Source organism: Aricia agestis, chromosome 6 (assembly GCF_905147365.1).
Source record: "Aricia agestis chromosome 6, ilAriAges1.1, whole genome shotgun sequence".
Lineage (NCBI taxonomy): Eukaryota > Metazoa > Arthropoda > Insecta > Lepidoptera > Lycaenidae > Aricia > Aricia agestis.
The window spans coordinates 13,268,354-13,289,782 of NC_056411.1; the positions used below are offsets into that span (position 1 = coordinate 13,268,354).

Consider the following 21,429-nt stretch of genomic DNA (forward strand, 5'->3'; position numbering starts at 1 on the left):
GCCTTTGATATGACATGATCAATATGAGAGTTAAATGATAGTTTCGAGTCATGGATAACTCCAAGGTCTCTTATGGTGGTAGTTCTAGGCAACGGATGATTTTTGAGACGATAATCGTAAGTAATGTTATTTTTCTTTCGCGTAAAGGTAACAACGGAACATTTTGACGGGTTAAGGTCTAAACGGTTTGTGATACAATAAACTTCCAGTGCACGGAGATCTGCCTGAAGACGATGAGCGTCATTGAGACTCGTTATGCGCTTGTAGATTTTCATATCGTCGGCAAAGCACAATAATTGGGACGAGCTAAAACATTGGTCAATGTCATTAACAAATATGACGAATAAGAGGGGCCCAAGCAGGGATCCCTGCGGTACACCACTCGGGATCCGACGCCACCTAGAGGTACAGTTATTGATTGCTACTGCTTGACTGCGATTGGTAATGTATGACACAAACCATCTGAGTAAATCACCATGAACACCGATCTCCTCTAATTTTTGTAAGAGTTTTTTATGGTCAATTCTGTCAAAACATTTACTATAGTCGGTGTAGACAACGTCGACCTGGGCCCCTTGGTCCATAGCGTCGGTCAGAAAGTCATTCAGTTGGACCATATTAGATGTCGTGGATCTGCCAGGCTGAAATCCGTGTTGATAATTCCGAAGTGAGTTTTTAACTGCTGAAAATAGTTGACTATAAATTAATTTCTCGAATAGCTTTGCAGCAATACATAATTTAGATATCGGGTGGTAATTACACGCATCCGTTTTAGACCCCTTTTTATGGACCGGAGTGATGTAAGCTCTTTTCCAAATTTCCGGTACAATACAATTTAGGGTTGCTGAGGATTCCTCTTCCTCTTCCTCATAATGAGGAAGTTCCGCAATATTTTGGGTTCCTCAACCGTTACCGCATCCTCATAAATAAAAATAAAAAAATCCTCTTCCGCTATCGCTTCCTCAAAATTTAGGAGGAATTTATGAGGAATTTTACTGCGCATGCGCGTCGCGTATCCAATCATGATAACGCACACGCCAGAGCGCGATGCCGGACCGAACGGGCGAGCGAGACCTCCCCTCTCGCCACCCGCGCTGAGCAAGCTTGCTTGTTTGTTTTAATTTTATTGACATAGCCACAGAATATATATTAGTAGTATGTTACACCATCCTAACTACGATACACCTCAATATAAGTGTATCCACACCTTTATTTTAATATTCAGAAACCCAAGTGTGCACACAGCTTTACCGCGCTGTACCGCACACGGTGCAAGATTTCAACATCAATTCGAGGGAATATCCAAGTCAGCAGAAGCGGCCACCACCATCGTGCGACCAGCGGAGGACCTCATTCTTTTACTCCACTTCAGTAGGGAATCACTCTTAGTTTGTAATTCGTAATTAGTAATTTTAATTAATGTAAAAGTTATAATTAATAAACTATTATTTAAAATTTGCTTTTTTTTTGGCACCCACGGCTGCAGCTATCGTTACTGGCGCAGTCGGTAGGATCTATTCGCGGGCCGGTTCGCGAAATTCGGGATAATCATCATCGCGATGCGTACCACCCGTGTGGTAGAAGAACCTACGGTTGCAGCCTACGGGGAATCCAGACATTGATTCGGCTGAGAAAAATGCAAATGAAACTGCTGACCCTCTTTCTTCTCCTGAGCGTCGTCCGAGCACAAGAGATAAAACTTGAAAGCCTAAACGACGGACCTGGAATTTTACCTTTTAAATTAGGATCCACTAGGATCATTTCCCATCATCATACCTTTTTAAATAAAATTAATCTTAAAGAATTAGAGTATCAAATTAAGTCTATCGATATTTTTTTTTTTTTTTTTTTTTTTTTTTTATTTCCACCCCCCTAACATTATTAGGGCTTGTTATTATTCTTTAATTTCTTTTTTCTTTTCCTTCCTATTTATTTATTTTAGTCTTATTTACTGATTTCTTAGATAGCTATTACATTAAAATATCATTTCGTGATTCTTGTCACTCTTATACAATTTCCTTTTTCTTTTCGATTTTTCATATTATAGCCTATGTAAAATTATCCTTCATACAATATGGTTCCAATAATCAGTTTCTTACAATTTTCCATATGTTCCATTTAATAAATTTCTGATTAATAAAATTCCAATGTGATAAGTACAAATTGTAAATAAAAATTACCAAAAATAAAATTTCAATCCACATTTTCAATATTATACAGCAACAATGTCAAAGATAAAGCAACGGCACAAATTTAAAACTATCCTAATATCACAGCTAACCATTAAACTAGAACCTAACTTTTATCCCACAGAATATCACTGTTTTTCTTACACACTGCACCCACAATCTTCCTGCAAAAAGCCAGGAATATGTCCCGCTTTTTTCCCCCCAGGATGGATGGCAGATTCTCACCTGTCATCGATGTGCCCAATTTCTGTTCAATATCATATCTATTGCTAGCAAAAATTGGGCAGTCGAGTAACAGGTGAGGAACCGTCTCCTCAACTCCTGGCTGACACAGGCACGACGGATCCTCCTTCAACTTGAATCTGTGCAAGTAGAAGGCGAATCCGCCGTGTCCAGTCAGAATCTGTGTGGTGTAGTGTGTGATGTCTATCTTTTTGACTATTTTGTACGCAGCGGCAGCGCTTGGGAAGAAGAGCTTCGTGACTCCAGCCGTCCCTCCCACTTCGTATCTCCTGTCCCATTCCTCAATCGTATCCTCTCTTAAGATACGCTTGACGAATGAAACAGGACACAGATCGTAGTCGGGTTTCCTCCTCAATCCCAGCGCGGCCTTCTTGGCTAATTCGTCAACTCTCTCATTCCCTCTCAACCCTACGTGCGCCTTGATCCAAAACAAGGAGACCTCCCGCCTCTGCAATGCAGCTTTTCGGAGGGCCGCCCTTGTTTGCACTGCCAGGGGATGAGGGGAACTAAGAGTGACAGCCTGGAGAGCCGATCTGGAATCGCTGAGGATTCCGACCTTCGCCAGTCCACTCTTGCAGGCTATAGTTACTGCTCTTTGGAGCGCTAGAAGTTCGGCTTGGTAGACGGTGCAATACGGCGGCAATGCAAGCTTGACGGCCTTTGTCTCGGCCTCACCCTTCCATACGGAGAGTGCGGCTCCAACTCGACCCTCAATCTTGCTGCCATCCGTATATATCCTATGGACGTGGCTGTTAACCACGTCTGCATATGAGTCTTCATCTACCAACCCGAACCTCAGCTCTACCTGCTCTGCCGGATGTGGGTCCTCAATCGCAGGAGCCATTCGCTCCACCTCCCTGTCTCTTAGTGCCGGGTGTGGTACTCCCTTCTTGGCCTCATAAAGCCTCGATGCTTCGAGTATTCTGAGGTCAAGAGGGAGTATCCCAGCCAACAGCATTGCAGAGTTCAGGGAGACGGTTCGATATGCTCTGCAGATCTTCTGGGCAAAACCCCGTTGGACGGAGTTGAGCCTTTTTTGGACCCCCATCTTTTCCACGGTGGGTGCCCACGCTGCTGATGCATACAGAATAGTCGGTTCTATGACCGCAGTATAAATAATCCTAACTATTTGGGGTTTAAGCCCCCAGCTTACTCGAACGGCTTTGGCTAGCTGCTTGTATCTTGCGATAGCTTTTTGGCATACGTTGCCGACATGTTCACTGAATGTTAGTCCGCTATTCAGTAGTCTATCGATATTCAATTAGATTCCTTTACTCAAGAATTTCAGAATAAAACTAAATTTTTTCTAGAACCCCATATAGCATACCTTAAAAATAAGCTTACTGGTGTTTTAAATCAGCTAGAGACATTTGTGTCCAACCGTGCGAAAAGAGGCCTTATTGATGGTCTTGGCTCAGTAATCAAAAGTGTCACTGGTAACTTAGATTATACTGATGCTATTCATTACAATGAAGCTATTAAAAATTTGCAGGAAAACGAAAATAATTTGATAAATGAATTAAACAGTCATATTAGCTTATCTAAAAATTGGACAATTCAGTATTCAAAAATTATAGAAATTATTAAAGAAAATCAGAATAAAATGATGAACATGGTTAATAAAATTAATGATAACAATGTAAAGCAGAATTTCAGTTTAGTGAAATATACTCGTCTCACTCAAATACTCTTAATATTGAGTGACAATGTAGATTCCATTTCACAGGAAATAATTAAGTTGCAGAATATTTTAGCATTTATTAAAACTTCCACTTTACATCATTCAGCTTTAGATCTAGCTAACATACGCTCTATTTTAAGCAAACTGTCATCATTGTACGGCAGTGAGCGTATTCTTAATTTAGATGTAAGAGAATACTATGATATAATTAGAGTAGGCTCCTTTTATGTGGGTAATGAAATAGTTTTAGTTTTTAAATTTCCAATATTTCTAGCTAAGATATTTACTTTATATAAGTTATCTATAGTTCCTAATAAGCACCATGAGATCCTCAAACCCACCTTTCCATTCCTAGTTATCCATGAGAAAGAATTCAGGTACATAGAGGCAGAATGCCCGAAGGCCAACAAGTGGCATATATGTAAGGAACAGCCGAACCCTCTCAACCAGCCAGAGGACTGCGTGCAGCGACTAATATCAACCCAGGAGCGAAGCCCTTCGTGCAAGCCCATCACTGTTACCCTGAGCCATGCAGCATTTGAAGAATTGGATGAGAAGCACTACACTGTCAGTTTTCCTGAGCCAACAAAAGTCCACATGTTCTGCGAACGTCACCAGTACGAGACTCTCCAAGGCAGCTATCTTGTCATCATCCCTAAGCAATGTTTTATGGAGGCCCCAGAATTTACCATTTCGAACTCCAAGGATCGTCTAAAAGGCCAGGCGCTCAAGCTACTGAATATGCCCAACTACACGACTACTGAAGAAGACTCACAGGCTACTCTTACACTAAACTCAGTAAGCCTGAAAAATCTACAAGAAATCAATACAAGAATCTCCATGCAGCAACCTATAAAACTGAAAAATGAAGACAACTACGGTATCTATCACACTACGATACCTATGTATGCATTGATACTATTAAGTGCATGCGCCCTCACTAGCGTGTACTTATGGAAGAGATATACCAGATCCTTGGCTGAAACATCAAAACCGAATGACAATAGCAAGATAGAGATGCCAGCTGTCTACGCTCGACATAGAAGAATAGATCCTGATCATCCTCCAGCGCAGTTTACGACAACAGTCTTCAACAGGCGCTGTTCTACGGGGGGGAGGTGTTACACCATCCTAACTACGATACACCTCAATATAAGTGTATCCACACCTTTATTTTAATATTCAGAAACCCAAGTGTGCACACAGCTTTACCGCGCTGTACCGCACACGGTGCAAGATTTCAACATCAATTCGAGGGAATATCCAAGTCAGCAGAAGCGGCCACCACCATCGTGCGACCAGCGGAGGACCTCATTCTTTTACTCCACTTCAGTAGGGAATCACTCTTAGTTTGTAATTCGTAATTAGTAATTTTAATTAATGTAAAAGTTATAATTAATAAACTATTATTTAAAATTTGCTTTTTTTTGGCACCCACGGCTGCAGCTATCGTTACTAGTACCAAACATAGCAAGCGTTGTTTTGTTTACGCGTGTACGCAGCTACGCAGTGCGAATAATCTAATAATTTGATTTCTTTTATCGAAAATCGAAATGAGACCGAAGTGTAGTGCTATATCAGACTTTTTTTGTCCACTGCCCACTTTGAGAACAAAATATGTTTTAACACCCCCATTGTTTCACCTACTTTCTTTTCCTAATTTAAATTAAGGAGCTCTTGCCACAAATTTGTCGGTAATATTAGCCCCCCCCCCCCCCCCCCCAGCCTCTACAAAACACCGCCATTTCTTCTGAGTTTCACACCGCCACCCTTTGGATCTTCAGCGCCCACAAGGGAGCGTTATCGCCTATTGGGAAACGCTGTGCTCCCCGCGTTCCAGATGACGTTAGTAACACTCACGCTCAAGACCGTAGTTTTTCCCGTTCCACTAGCATGCGAGCGTCAGTGATACAAACCCAAGTGGAATGGATCGTTTTGAGAAAAGTTTAAAAAAAGAACTATAATTTTTTTATACATAGGTAAATTGAACCGAACTTGGATATTATCCTTTTCTTCAAGTCGTAAATAAAAGTAATTTTATTGTTTATAGTTACATTTATTTTACAAATAAAATACATAATATTATATTTGTTTCGTTTTTAGTATTACATTTTTTTACTTAAGTAATCACTAGCTGTTTGACCGACTACTTTGCTCGGTATCCGATGAAAATGATATTTTCTATATATATATATATATATATATATATATATATATATATATATATATATATATATATATATATATATATATATATATATATATATATATATATATATATATATATATATATATATACAATAATTGCTCGTTTAAAGATATAAGATATTTTAATATAGTTAAACTTTTATTATATTTGAGTTTTCACATTGAATCATATTTTAATAACAAAACCACATACTTTCAATATTGACTATTGTCACAATATACATATAAACGTTAGGTAACAATACCGCATAAATGCTTAGTCAAGTACGAGTAAGTAGTATTAATTATTATATTTTATAAGAAATCATTTGACCTTTCATTTAAAACAATTTATTTTCCAATCAAAATATTTCATTAAATGTTATTTAATTTATTTAAGTAATTTAAATATTACATATTTGTAATGAAATAATATAAAGTTTTTTTGTCTCTAGTCTCTACTCTCTCCTGAAAACTTTCCATACATGGCTTTCGCGATATAGTTACGTTAAAATTAAAAAAAAAACTAGAACGCCCACTTTGACCCATCTTCGTCAATGGTCGTTTTGAGCGAAAATGATGACGTCATGAGTGACGTCATAGCCGCGATCAAAACGACCCCGGTCGCCAAAGGGAACGGCAGAAGGGGACGTTTTGAGCGTTTTGGTCAAAATTAACGTCATCTGGAACGCTACTAACTATATGGACGTACTTCCTCTTCCGCTTCCTCATCCGCATCCTCTTCCTCAAAAAAATATCCTCTTCCTCATCCGCATCCTCTAAATTTGCGCGTGACAATTCCTCTTCCTCCTCCTCTTCCTCATAATCACTTCCTCAACAACCCTACAATACATTCGCTTAATGATTTTTGATAAAAAAGTGTAAGTGGCACTGCGACGGATTTGGCACATTTTATTAGAAATATAGCAGGTACACCATCAGGTCCTGCTGATTTATGTGGATCGAGATCTTTTAAAAGTTTAACAAATAAGTCTTCGATAGTAATAGTAGATATGTCGCTTACAGACATGCCATAAACATGGCAGGTGTGTTCTAACTTCTCTTCAGACTTCAGAGTTCAGTACTTGTCACTCACTGCAACTAGATGATATTTGATTGGCTACCGAGAAGGCAAATCTCGTCAGATAGTATACTATTACAAGTTTAAAAGCATACCCATCATTTTCTTTACTATAATACTTTATCTATGTCTTTCATCTTTGGAAAATGTCAAAGGCAAATATCATAGACTTATTATATACATTTGGTCGAGACGGCTGCAGTGGTCGTTGCACTCGCTATAAAAAACCGAAGAAAGCGTCGAAAAATAGAATAATGGATGCATCCACTATGGAGCGATCGGCTGACTCTCGGGAAATTTTATACTAGTTTTATGAAATTGAGAGCATACCCAAAAAAAATTTTTAGTTACTTTAGACTGAGTGTCGAAAGTTTCGATGAACTGTGGCAGAATCTTACTAGATTGGCAGTTTACGGCAGCAACGCGTTGCCACTTGCCACTTCGAAGATGTCTGCAGGCATATGTCATGTCAATAACCATAATATGGCATATCTGACCTACATATTGACACAATAACCATAATATGGTTATTGTGTCATTATGTAGGTCAGATATGCCTGCAGACATCTTCGAAGTGGCAAGTGGCAACGCGTTGCTGCCGTAAACTGCCAATCTAGTAAGATTCTGCACAGTTCATCGAAACTTTCGACACTCAGTCTAAAGTAACTAAAAATTTTATTATTATGAATTGACATTGTCTTTTGAGCTATCAAGTGGTTACGCATTTCTGAGAATATTTTGTAAGACGTTGCTATTGCTACTCTAGTATTTTAGAAACTCATTGCTGCAAGTACACACAAAATCACGCAGCGGCAGTCGAGTGGCAACTGGCCGATCGGCAACTTTTTTGTTGCCCGTGCGCGCACTTGCATAGAAACCAATAGGGAAGGAGACAGTTGCGTCGCGGGCTCTGGGCAACGAAAAAGTTGCGTCGCTACGTGCGCGCACTTTCATACTAGCTCCTAGACTTCATCAAGAGACAAATAAATCGCCGAGCAACTAAGTTGCCCGTGCGCGCATACCCTTAGAATCAACAGTTGTCGAGCTTTATTCACGGTTGTAGGTCGTGAACAATGAATAAGGAAACAGATGGAAGCGACATAACTACAAAAAAGTGTGGCCGGCGCCATATTGCCAAGAGCTAAACATAGCGGTCTATAGTGATGGTACACTCGGTTGATATTTGTCGAGGATATCGATAAGTAATATGTTATAAGTGAGCTATTAAGGTTAAAATCTTTTAAATAAATGATCAGATTCTTCACCTTCTATTTTTTAAATTCGATAAAAAAGTACATCACTAAACGTCAAATCTACTAATTTCTATGTTAAATATCGAAAATCAAGCCATGTTATATTCTATTCTATCACAAATCTTATTTATTGTCTAATTATTAACTAAATTAGCACATACGAAGTCAAGCCATCGGTAAAATAACAAAAATTTTAGTAAAAATATAAACGTACCGATCCAAGGACAAACTTTTTTAAATTTCTTCACTTTTTTGACGGACTATAAATTAATTTAGAAAAAGCAAATTGGTCGAAAAATTTGACCGATATATCGATATTTTTTTCGCAATATATCGAGACCGATATTGATATTTATTCAAATATCGATGTATCGATATATCGATATTTTCTTTCAATTTCGACATCCCTATAATACGACACTTTGACAGTTTATGTACCTCGGAGAACCGGAACATAAAATGGCGGACCGGCCACAGTATTTTGATTTGGTAGAGACCTTAGAGTATACATTAGCAAGCTATAGAGCGCGCGCATCGCTCGTTCCCCGTTGTGCCGATCGTAAGCAGAAGTTCTATAGATACTTGTCAAACGTATAACGCAAGTCTAGTGATGTTCCATGCGCCATCGTTTGACGATTATAGGAAAATATGTTCACACTCGTGCTTACAGTTCATACCTTGTTAGAAGCACTCTATAGCTTGCTTGTATACTCTATGGTAGAGACCATTATGCCGAGTCCACTTATAAAAGTCAATGGTCGTCATCTTCATAGATTGAATATATTGTCTTCACCCGTTTGTAATTACTGTAATCATTCTGAACAAACCTTGGATCATATTTTCTTTACTTGTAACAGTTTTACTCTTCAAAGATTTATTTTTATTAACCACTTGATGGATATCTTTAAAACTGCTGAAGCCATCCCGCACTCCCTTCAGCAGCTTCTGAAAACACCCGATTGTTATAAGCCAATATATGAGTACGTCCTTTCTACCATTGGTGATATATAATTAAATAGGTACTCACCAGTCATTACCTATATACCTTGAGATTGTATATAGTAACACAGAGATAGTTCTCTGTAACGGTTATGTGTTGTAAATTTCCTAATTATATATAAGTACTTTGTGGTTGTAAATAATTCTCTTTTATATTTGCTTTTCATCTCGTTTTTCTTAATTTTAGTAATAAAATATTATTTAATGTACATAACTTTGAACTGTTTATTAGCAGACTTTTTAGCCTTTTTAGGCATCTGTCAAGAGTCAAGACCACGTCAAGACAAACCAATGACGACAATATGTCAAATTGAAGAAGGGACAGTATTAATTAAACAAAACAATACTATCAAAACATGAGAAATGGCTTCGGCCTGATGAAAAAACTTATTATTCATATTATTTATATCAAAGAATTGGCTTCGGCCTGATGAAAACTCTATTTCAGATGGTTAATATAAAAGAATTGGCTTCGGCCTTCACTATCATTCATTAAATAGAGAAAACATAGAAATGGCTGTATGGGCAACGCTCCCTTTGCCTGTCCAGACCGGGACGAATTAACAAAAAAAAAAAAAAAAAAAAAAGTCAATGGTCGTGAATCAAATGCATGGAATTAATATGTACTACGTACAGCAGGAATGCTCACTTGCAATTTTCTTGAGTGTCAAAATGAACCTTATTATAAAAAGAATAAAGTATTTTTTTAATAACCAATATTTACTCTGGGAAGTGTGCCCATGTGATGGCGGCTCTCGACATAGGCGAACGCGTTGGCCAACGCGTCTGCAGACGCGTTGGCCCAATGTGTAGAACGGGCGTTCGCGCGTTGGCCGTAGGTATTTAGACGTTGGCCAACGCGCGAACGCCCGTTCTACACATTGGGCCAACGCGTCTGCAGACGCGTTGGCCAACGCGTTCGCCTATGTCGAGAGCCGCCATGAGACAAACTTTTTCTTGGTGCATCTCTTTCGCACAATTGCCATGTAAAATATTTTAAGTTTTAACGGTAGTAAATTCAAGAACAGTTCTTCGCAGCAAAGACAATAATTTTGTTTATGAATATCACGTGCCGTATGTTTGTACTTGTATACTAATAAAAATATTGAATGCAAAAGTTTGTAGGTCCAGATAAATCCAAATGTTATGTTTCACGACATAAAAAAATTATGGCAGGTAGTTTTATTATATTTACACTCGGCAACACTTGGAAAATGGTATAAGCATCACAAACGTCAAACGACAAAAGCAATATGGCGTTTTCTTTGTTTTCGTATGGAGTTATTATTAATGTTTTCCAAGCTTAAAACGATTTTTAAATAGTGTCGTTTGTAAAATGGTCAACAATATTTGTGCTGTGAGTGGCTGTGGGAAAGAATCGTACCCTGGCTGTGGATTATCTTTTCACAGGTAAGTTTGACATTCAGTATGCACTAGGGTGACTACGCATTTTACGTTTTTTATTAATATTACGTTTTTATAATCTTCTTATATATAAAAATGGATTTCCAAATGTGTTAGTCGCGCTCAAACTCGAAAACGGCTGAACGGATTGGGCTGATTTTAGTCATAAAATATTCGTAGAAGTCCAGGGAAGGTTTTAAAGTGACACGAAGCTCACCGGGACAGCTAGTGATATTATATAAAAAATTAATATTAGTTGCCCGCGACTCCGTCCGCGTGGGCTTCAGCTTATAGCGCGCGTTAGTTCCCGTTTCCATGTAGGCTACATTACTGCAAATTGCAAAATTTCCACGACAGAGTTGCTTTCGCGGTACACTTACTTCAAAGTTCAATGTTTACACTTTACAGACAGACAGACACGTCACACTTAAAACGCCCCTTTTTTCAATCAACATTTAGAAGTAAAATACAAACATAGAATTAAAGAACATTTAAACTCTTTACTCATCGCATTAGCCGGAACAAATCAAAATTTTCCAGATTTGAACTGACTACTGACACGAGATCATCTTAAACGGCCCATTCACTATCCTGCATTGCAGTCCGCCGTACAGGCCTGCAACATCATTCACTATCCTGCATATGCCGGCGGACTGCACGCAGGATAGTGAATGGTGTTGCAGGCCTGCACGGCGGACTGCAGCAGGACTGCAATGCAGGATAGTGAATTAAGGCAGCCGGTATAAATTACACTAAAAATAAATGGCGGATAATTATTTCAAGTTATGGTGAACATGGCCATTTGGGTTGTAGAAGTGGAACTGTAGTTTAGTTTCTTGCGTGTATGTAAGGTGTCGTTAGTTGTATAATATTTGTAGTTTTCGATATTTTTGAGATACCTTACCCTGTAGGTGCACTTGCCCCGACGGACCTTAATAAAAATTGTGTTTATATAAATTTTATATTTCCAGTTTGCCTTCAGATTTAGAGCTAAAGAAAAAGTGATACCCGTTAGAGGTGATACCCGGCAACTTACGTCAAAGCTCTGTAGTTTGTTCACTTCATTTCAAACCGGAAGATTATCGAACAGAAGCTCGGAAAAGGTTGAAACCTGGAGTGACTCCTTCTATCTTTCCAAAGGTAATTTAAAAATATTTAAAATAAGCAACATTGTATCCTAATAAAAAAGTTAGCGAACCGACAGACATATCGACAGAGATACTTTCGCATTTATAATATTAGTATAGATAAACGCGAAAGTGTGTCTGTCTGTCTGTCTGTTACCTCTTCACGCCTGAACCGCTGAACTGATTTTGCTGAAATTTGATATGGAGATACTTTGAGTCCCGAGAAAGGACATAAGATACTTTTTATCCCGGAAAAATGAACGGTCCCTGCGTGATAAATGAATTTTGGCACAACTGAGTTGCGGGCGTCGCGTAGTTTGTAATAATACTTATTTTTATGTAATTTCGTTACAGATTTTGGATGCAGGCAGCCGGGAGATGTTCGTGTCGGAAGTGGATGCAGCCGGGAGAACAGAGAAGAGGATAGAAAAATGCGATTGAAGTTGTTTTATGTAAAACTATATAAAAATAATTTATAATATTATGTATTATTTGTAACTGCAGCGGTATGTATAAAATTAGTAATTATGTTACAATTTTTTTTTTATTTAAATTTTATGTTGACATCAAAATTAATTATATAAGTAAGTCATATAATTTAAGAGTAACATTGTCCTACAAATATAACAATCCATATTTTTAAACCATCAATTCAAAGTATGAAATCCTTTCTATCTCTGTTAGCTACCACTTTCGAGGTTTTTCGTAAATAAAAATTTTGTTCGTCAAAATGTCGTTACTCACAAAAAATTAGCTTGTTAGTAATCACAAAAAAAAATTGTTCTAGGGCTCCCTCACTATAAATAGAAAGTTCCGTTTAGAAAAATAAATGATTTAAAGCAATATTACAAATGTAAGAAAATTTATAACAGTAGAAAGAAAATGTACAAAATGCATCTTCAGTTTTAATAATATTGCGATTTCATAGTATTATAATTTTGAATAAAAATAATTAGAAATAATTCAATTAAAAAAAGTAGAATGAGAAATAGTTTAAGTATTAATTAGTGAAAAGTCAGATTGCTTTAAAAAATAAATAAGTTTTTGCGAAATTTATAACATTGGTAATATTTCGATATAGCCTATAGGTATGTTTTACAATAACTAACTTAGAATTTTCAAATTAGTTGCAATTGATTTGACTAGTATTATTTTTTTTTGTGTGTGTGCATGTTAATTTTATTTAAAGCATATTATGTAAGCTAGTATTAAGTATTAAGGTGAAATATAAAAAAATGAATTTTCTTTATAAATAATATGAAAGATTGTATTTTTGTCTAATATCAATAGAGGTTTTAGAGAGATTCATAAGATATTGAGTAAAGAAAGTATAGAATTTATATTTTAAAGAACGTAAAAAGACCTAAGTAAAGTAACCATGTGAAAAAGTATTATTAAAATTTTGAGAAAATGTTCAATGTTCAATACTTTTGTTTGTTGAAAAATTCCATTGTCAACCACCCATCACTGAATTTAAAAAAAATGTAATTGTAGTTAAAAAAAACAGCACAGATATAATATACAGATTTGTATTTATTGTAATAAATAATAAGTAAGAATTAAATATATATATCTTATATATTTAAACGAGCAATTCTTGTATGTAAACGAGCTGCTACTTTCACAGTTGAACTATCTACAAGGAACACGTACACACCCTAAAGTATTATCACTTATTTTTGTTACACACATACATATGACATTAAAGGATCGGACACCGGTGTCGGGACACATTGTATATATATATTAGTAAGTTAGATATATCAATAACCAGGCTGAGCAAAGTAAGCAAATCTTTCAAAGGTAAATGTATATGTCTATACGTCCAAAATCTTTCAATTATTAAATTTAAAAAAGTTGTGTGCTAGGGCTTATTATAAGGTAACTGATTTTCTCAATGATAGCACTCTTTGGGTAAAATAGGCTGACTGACTGTAAGCTACTTCTATAAAAATATAACACATTTTTACATGCTTTTTGTAAATTAGTTTAAGTTACTATTGTAATTTTCCATCTTTTTAGTAAAAGATGGCCCGTGCGAGTTTCTTACGCCGGTTCTTCTCGCCGGGTTAGTTCCCGAACCGGTGGTAGGCCTCATGTAGACGCGACGTTCTAAAAGTTAACTTTGTTAACCTATTTAGAAATAAATATTTTGATTTTGATTTTGATTTTTGAATATACTCCCGAAGCCTGCACATTGCATAGTGATCTATCAACGCAATCAATGAAATTTGGCATGCAGGTAGATGTAATGACGTAGGCATCCGCTAAGAAAGTTTTTTGATCAATTCTACCACCAAAAGGCTATGAAACTTTGTCAATTTTAAATCGATCGGGCTGATACTTTGCATGCATAAAGATACTATGACGCATGCATCCACTAAGAAAGGGTTTTGATAAATTCTACCTCTAAGGGGATAAATAGGGGATGAAAGATTGTATATAATAATACTTCTTAACCGATTCGTTGCGGATGGCACGTTTCAGTGCCATCACTTTCTTTGAAATAATTTTTCAAATCGGACCAGTAGTTCCTGAGATTAGCGCGTTCAAATAGGCCTTTTCAAATAATTTCCCCCGTTTTTTCCATACTTTCCTCTATTTCTTCGCTCCTACTAGTCTTAGGGCGGATTCAACCAAACTGGAGTAAAATTTTACTCGAGTTTTGCGTTTTTCCAACTTCTAATCCAAAAATGAGGTAATTACACGGGAGTAAATATTTACACGGGCTATTTTGATGGAGTACATATTAAACTGAGAATAGTTGCACAACAGGGTTCAACTGTCACAGTCGGTGTCATTGTGAACTATAATTGACATTTTATTTCATACTCTTTGAGTAACTTGGTAAAATGCAAACGATAATACCCTAGAGTAAATTAAAGGAGTAAAATTATTCTCATGATAGTTATACTCGTGTAACTTCAAGTTTGGTCGTATCGGGCCGTGCGTGATAAAATATAGCCTATAGCCTTTCTCGATAAATGAGCTAACATTGAAAGAATTTTTCAAATCGGACCAGTAGTTTCTGAGATTAGTGCGTTAAAATAAGCCCTTTCAAATAATATCCCCGTTTTTTCCACACTTTCCTCTATTTCTTCGCTCCTATTAGTCTTAGCGTGATAATATATAGCCTATAGCCTTCCTCGATAAGTGGGCTATCTAACACTGAAAGAATTTTTCAAATCGGACCAGTAGTTCCTGAGATTAGCGCGTTCAAACAAACTTCCGCTTTATAATATTAGTATAGAATATAGATAAATATCTATCTATACAGATATATATTTATCTAGTCGTATTTTCAAATTGTTTTAAGTTGGCGGTAGCGGTCGTTGAGTCTAGGCGCTAAGTAGAAAATGCCTTCACTAAAAATTTTACTCTTATAGAGACACAGACTAGCTATTATAGATTAGAAAAACCTATTGGTAACTCTTAGAATGATAATCTCCAACTCTCCAAAATAGCCGCTACCGCCTAGATTGACCGTAGCTGCATTGGGCGAAGCGATTTTATTATTCCAATAAAATCGCTATCCTAATCCTACAGATAGGAATGGTCACACTAGTTAGAGAGAGACGGACCAAGATTAATGACCTCTCACTCGGCACGTGCTTAGACGCACAGTAAGCTTTCCTGCTGTACGTAGTACATATTAATTCCATGATCAAATGTTTTATGCCTCAAGGCACAATAGACATAACGACCAGTAGTTCGACTGCAAAGAGACGGACAGGTTTCAATATCTGTCAAATTTGTCGGGTTTCACTAGGATTATGAACGGAATGTGCCTTGCGCTGGCTGATATAATTTATTTTTAAATATTTAAAATAAAGATTTCAAAATTAGATTCTGTCAATTTTAATCGCATGTGCCAAAACATAAACAACAACACGACCACAGAGGAACACGTCCAGCGAATATGTCATAGTTTTAAATTCGTAGGTGACAAGTTAACAACCCTAGCGACGATTTTCGTCATAATACGTCAAACTTAAAAATTTCAACATGAGTACTAAGTCGGTATACTCTATCATTCTGTCTACTCTGCTCAAGGCAAGGTTGGTAAGTCCGAAATCCTTTCTCTTTTTTTTTTTTTTTTTTTTTTTTAATTTATTGGGAGCTGGAAACGAGTCCTTTGCTCCAAAAAAAATACATTAATAATACAAAATACAACAGATTAAAATTAAAAAAAAGGAATGTCTTTCTTCTATGTTGGTTCTCACCACAGGCTCTCACCAATGTTCACACTAAGCACTATTTACAAAAAAAAAAAAACAAAACACTACGGTACCTATTTACAATTATTTTTAAACTTTTTCCATCGTTGAGCATATATAACGGTATAAACATTTGAAGAAATTGTAATTAGACAGTAAATCTTCTGGGCGGCGGGGTACACTTATATCTTCATCTTTACAAATTTTATCTATTTCAGAGCAGAGTAAAATTCTGTCCAGACCTAGTGCTTTGCAATCAAAGATTATATGTTTGAGGTCAGCATCATTTTCTAAGCATTTGGGGCATTTTGCATCATCTAAAATTCTTAATTTATGGAGGTGGGAGGGGACCAAGCAATGTCCAAATCTCATCCTTGTTATTACTGATGTGAATTTTCTTGATTCAAACTGTACAGTGTAATACCATGGGATTGAAAAATCTTTCTTTGTGTCACTGTACCATTTACCCTTATTATCCTTTACTATATTCCAGATTCTTTTCCATAGCTCAAACATTTCATCTTTGACAGTCAAAAAGAGGTCTGTAAATGGCACTTTTATGATGTCCTTATGATCCTCATCTGGTGGTCCTCTAGAGGCTGTATCCGCCCTCTCATTTCCAGCAATTCCTCTGTGGGAGGGAACCCATAGAAATTCAATATTAATGTTATTGCTGACTAATTCATGTAGAATGTTTTTGATCTTAAAAATTAAATAATTACTTTTGAAACTTAAATTACTATTATCTAGAGCTACTAACACACTTTTACTATCTGATATTATAAGAAAATTATTTACATATGACAAAGTTTTTATATATTGTAATGCCATATAAACAGCATAACATTCGGCTGTGTAGATAGAACACATATTACTGATTATAAAACATTTGGTAACATCCAGAAATTCATCATAATAAGCCGATTTAACCTCATCTATAGTTTTCGACCCATCTGTATAGATTTTGTAAAAGTCTGTTTTCTTTTCTATAAAACTGAGAAAGTCGGTCTTACCATAGATGTCTCCAGTTGTTACCAAATATTTTTTCTCTAGAGAACCTTCAAAGTTGTCATAAATTGGCCATAGATCACTAGAATAAATGTCATTTGTCATATTTAAAACCAACTGTAACAAAGTCGGCATCTGTGGCAAAATCCTTGTAGAAATAATTTGTGATGTTATTACAGAAGAATCTAATAAACTAGTTATTTCCTCAGATACTTTAAGTTTTCTTACAGGAAGTGAGGACTTAATTGCAATCATCTTAACAAAGTATTTCTTAGCTAACATGAGTCGTCTCAAGAATAAAGGAGGAATATAAGTTTCAACTTCCATTGAGTTTATAGGGGTGGATTTCATCGCACCAGTTATAATGCGCAGTGCTTGATTTTGAATGATATCTAACTTTTTTAGAAGACTAGCGCTAGCATTAATATATGCTAAGCAACTATAGTCAAAGTGGCTCCTAACTAAACTTTTATACAACATTGAGAGAATTTTTGGATCAGCACCCCAAAAAACTCCTGCTAAACATCTCAATATATTGAGTCGCTTGTAAGCTTTATTACATATATAATCTATATGTACATTAAATTTAAGTTTGTTATCTAAAACTATACCTAGAAATTTATGTTCATTTACTAGTGAGATGATTTCATTATTACATTTAACTTGAACATTACATTGACTTTTACCAAAAGTCATAACTGAGCTTTTTGAAGAATTAATATTTAGTTTTAGTTTGTTATTATAATAATTTAACAGTTGCTTAAGAGCTAAATTAATATTACAATTGGCCGAGCGTAGTAGACGATTAATACAATAGATAACTATATCATCAGCATATTGTAGAACATTAACACCTAATACTTTTACATATTTACAAATTTGTGATGTATATAAATTATACAGGATTGGAGACAATATCGCTCCTTGCATTAAGCCTTTATGTGCAAATTTTGGACCATGTAGTATATCATTAAATTTCACATAGACAAGACGGTGATTTAAGAATCTATATATCCAATTTAAAAACCTACCAGGAATCCCCAATTCACTTAAAACCTTAATAAGTACAGACAAATTAACATTATCATATGCACCTTGCACATCTAAAAATACACAAATTGCATTTGAATGAGCCATTATAGAATTCTTAATATCATTTATAAATGAAACAAAGCCATCAACTGTACTTTTTCCTTTACGGAAACCTAACTGAAAATCTGGTAATATTGAATTAGTTTCTGTAAAATAGTCTAACCTAACTTTTATCATATTTTCAAAAACTTTTCCAATGCATGAAGTGAGTGATATTGGACGGTAAGAATTATGATCATGGATTGGCTTATCTTTTTTCAGAATGGGCAAAACACACTGAGTTTTCCACTCGTCGGGAATAACTTGTTTGGACCATAGGTGATTGTAGATATTAAGAAGAACTGCTTGTGCATTTTTGTGTAAGTTTTTAATCATTAAATATGGAAAATTATCCAGTCCAGGAGTAGAATCTCTTCTTGACATTAAGGAACTATAAAATTCATCCCAGCTAAAATCTTTCATAAAGAAGTTGAAATATTCACTATCATTATTACTTTTAAATATATCTTCTAATGAACTTTCACATTCTTCATCATTTGTAAATTTGTCTAAAAATGCTGGTACAAAACTATCACATTTACTATGTATGCTAGAACCTACACGCTTATATTTTTTGATAAAATTCCAAATATTCGTGACTGGGGTGTATCTATTAAATGTAGAGCATAAATTTTGCCAACTTTTTCTCTTTTCCTCTTTTATAATCCTTTTTTTGAGTGCATCTAATCTCTTATAATTTATATAATTTTCCATACTTAAATTACTTCTATATTTTTCCAAAGCTTCTCTACAATCCTTTACAGCCCTATCACAAATATCATTCCACCACGGAGCAGGTACCTTTTTTTTAAATTTTTTAGATGAATTAGTTATTATAATTTTTGGAACACATTCATCTCTTAAAGTGTTTAGTAGATCACAGAAATGATTATAACTTTCTAAAGGATTTTGTAAATTATATTCAAAATCTTGAAATAGATCTTTTGACATATTAAAGAACTTATCCCAGTTAGCTTTTTTGAATAAATACTTATTTACATTTTTATTTATGTCATATTGCATAGGAGAAGTATTAAGTTTTGTAAAAGTTGGAAAGTGATAACTTCCCAACGGATCGTCACCGACATGCCATTCACAATAGGGAGCCAACTCTGGACTCACTAGTGTAACATCAATTGCAGAAGTGTTATTGTTTGGTCTGCCTACTGTAGTAGCACAACCTGTATTTAAAATACATAAATTATATTCATCTATAACTTCATACAAGTCTCGTCCTCTTGTATTATTTATTGTACAACCAAAAGCTATGTGATGGGCGTTACAATCACCCGATATGATAATAGGTTTAGGAAGATTATTAATTATTCTTTTTAATTTTGTTTTATTAATTTTGTTTCTAGGTGGACTGTAAATGCAAAGGATTGTAATGGAACCTATACCTGTTTCTATGGTTATGGCAATAGTCTGTATATCTTGATAATTTGGAGTCGGATGCTGCACATACTTTATAGAATTCCTAATAATTATTGCCACTCCTCCGTGTTCATTTGTAGCATTTTTATAAATGAAATTATACCCAGGGAAATGAACCCGAGGACTTGAAGTTTTAAGCCATGTTTCATTTAATAAAGCTATATCTATTTCTTTATCTATTAAGAGTGATTGAAGTAAAGGTTTTTTATTATTTAAACTCTGGATGTTATGCTGTACAATATTAATACTATCCATTACTTATTAAAGTTTTTAATGAATGTTTCTTTAATGTGTGTTGTAGTCTTAATCTCATTAGAATTTCCTATACTTACAATAGTGCTTATTATGGCTTCTAAAATTTTTTGATTATTAATAATGTCCTGGGCTGATATCTTTTCTGGAACAATTTTAACATTTTGAGGATTAGCTTTTGTAAGAGGTGGGAAAGATGTTAAATTATTTGTTATGTCTGCATAAGTAGAATTATTAACTCTCAAAGATATGTTTTTCTTAATTTTAGAAGCCTTAATTGGGCACTCCTTAGAAATAGCTAGGTGATTACCTCCACAGTTTTTACATTTTAAAACTTCTGATGTGCATTCTTTATAAGAATGATTCTCTGCACATTTAGAACATGCTTGTTCATTAAAACAATATTTTGCAGAGTGATTGAAAAGTAAGCATTTAAAACATTGTAAAACTGGAGGTATATAATTATGAACCTTATATCTCCATCCATCTAAGAAAATGCATTGTGGTAATACAGTGCCAGAAAAAGTAACAGTAATAGTATTTAACGGAACAAATGTATTATTTTCTTTTTTCATAAATCTACGTATACCAATTATGTCAATATCGCTACTTATTTTTTCAAACAAATCCCTATTACTAATTTCCTTAGGAATGTACCTAACTACCCCAACCCTTTCCACAGAGGCTGCTGGGATATAAGCTCTTAGATTGTTTTCTTGGATAAATGATGCATTGAGGAAATCATTAGCTAATGCCGCTTGTTTGAAAGTTATTTTTATTTTGCGGGCGCTTATTCTAGCTCTTTCATAAACTCCTTTTGCGTTTTTGAAAATTTTCGAAAGGCTAAGGGGGTTCATGTTTCCTATTTTTGTATCCTTATTACAATGTTCGACAAATACAATAAAATCTCCGTTGTAATTATTGTCAGGATATTTTCTTGAATATGAAGGTTTAAGAAAGGGTTTGTACTTATCGCCTGAGTTTTCAATTATTTTCCTTTTCTTCGATGACGAAGATTTATAGTTAGGATCATCTCCGTCGCTCTCGTCCTGCATATTATCTACTTTTAACTTACTTTTAATGTATAAAAACTATAAATATAATTTTTTGCAAATTGTTATTCAAAAAAGGCGCCTTCCTCTTCCCGCCAAAAAGAGCAAGAAAATCCTTTCTCTTTCAAGCAGGGTTGCCAGATTGGGCGACAAGTAGCCAATTGGGCTATT

The 21,429-nt window shown here is 35.4% G+C and overlaps 2 protein-coding genes and 2 long non-coding RNA genes across 6 annotated transcripts in view; 2 read left to right on the top strand and 2 right to left on the bottom strand.

Annotated features, from left to right (window-relative positions):
- Positions 1 to 8,423: 8,423 nt before the first annotated feature.
- The window catches only part of LOC121727681 (apoptosis-inducing factor 3-like), a 30,097-nt gene continuing 17,091 nt past the window's right edge, over positions 8,424 to 21,429 (top strand). The window contains exons 1-3 of one of the 3 annotated variants that reach the window (XM_042115647.1): positions 8,424 to 8,451; positions 15,828 to 15,849; positions 16,218 to 16,226. In XM_042115647.1, coding sequence (XP_041971581.1) covers positions 15,833 to 15,849; positions 16,218 to 16,226 — 26 coding nt within the window. In that variant the 5' untranslated portion in view covers positions 8,424 to 8,451; positions 15,828 to 15,832. Of the gene's footprint in view, positions 8,452 to 15,827; positions 15,853 to 16,217; positions 16,227 to 21,429 lie in introns of those variants that run through there. The other 2 variants (XM_042115649.1, XM_042115650.1) reach the window with 2 other exon arrangements.
- LOC121727684 lies at positions 9,523 to 9,795 on the bottom strand. Its single transcript, XR_006035709.1, has 2 exons — positions 9,662 to 9,795; positions 9,523 to 9,579 (listed from the first exon to the last, which is right to left on the bottom strand). It is a non-coding gene; the product is annotated as an uncharacterized LOC121727684 (long non-coding RNA).
- Positions 16,549 to 18,101, bottom strand: LOC121727682. The gene is made up of 2 exons (XM_042115651.1): positions 17,180 to 18,101; positions 16,549 to 17,012 (listed from the first exon to the last, which is right to left on the bottom strand). Exons 1-2 carry the CDS (start codon positions 18,083 to 18,085, stop codon positions 16,995 to 16,997), a joined length of 924 nt encoding a protein of 307 aa, XP_041971585.1. The 5' UTR covers positions 18,086 to 18,101; the 3' UTR covers positions 16,549 to 16,994.
- LOC121727683 lies at positions 17,820 to 20,243 on the top strand. Its single transcript, XR_006035708.1, has 3 exons — positions 17,820 to 17,935; positions 18,743 to 18,840; positions 19,882 to 20,243. It is a non-coding gene; the product is annotated as an uncharacterized LOC121727683 (long non-coding RNA).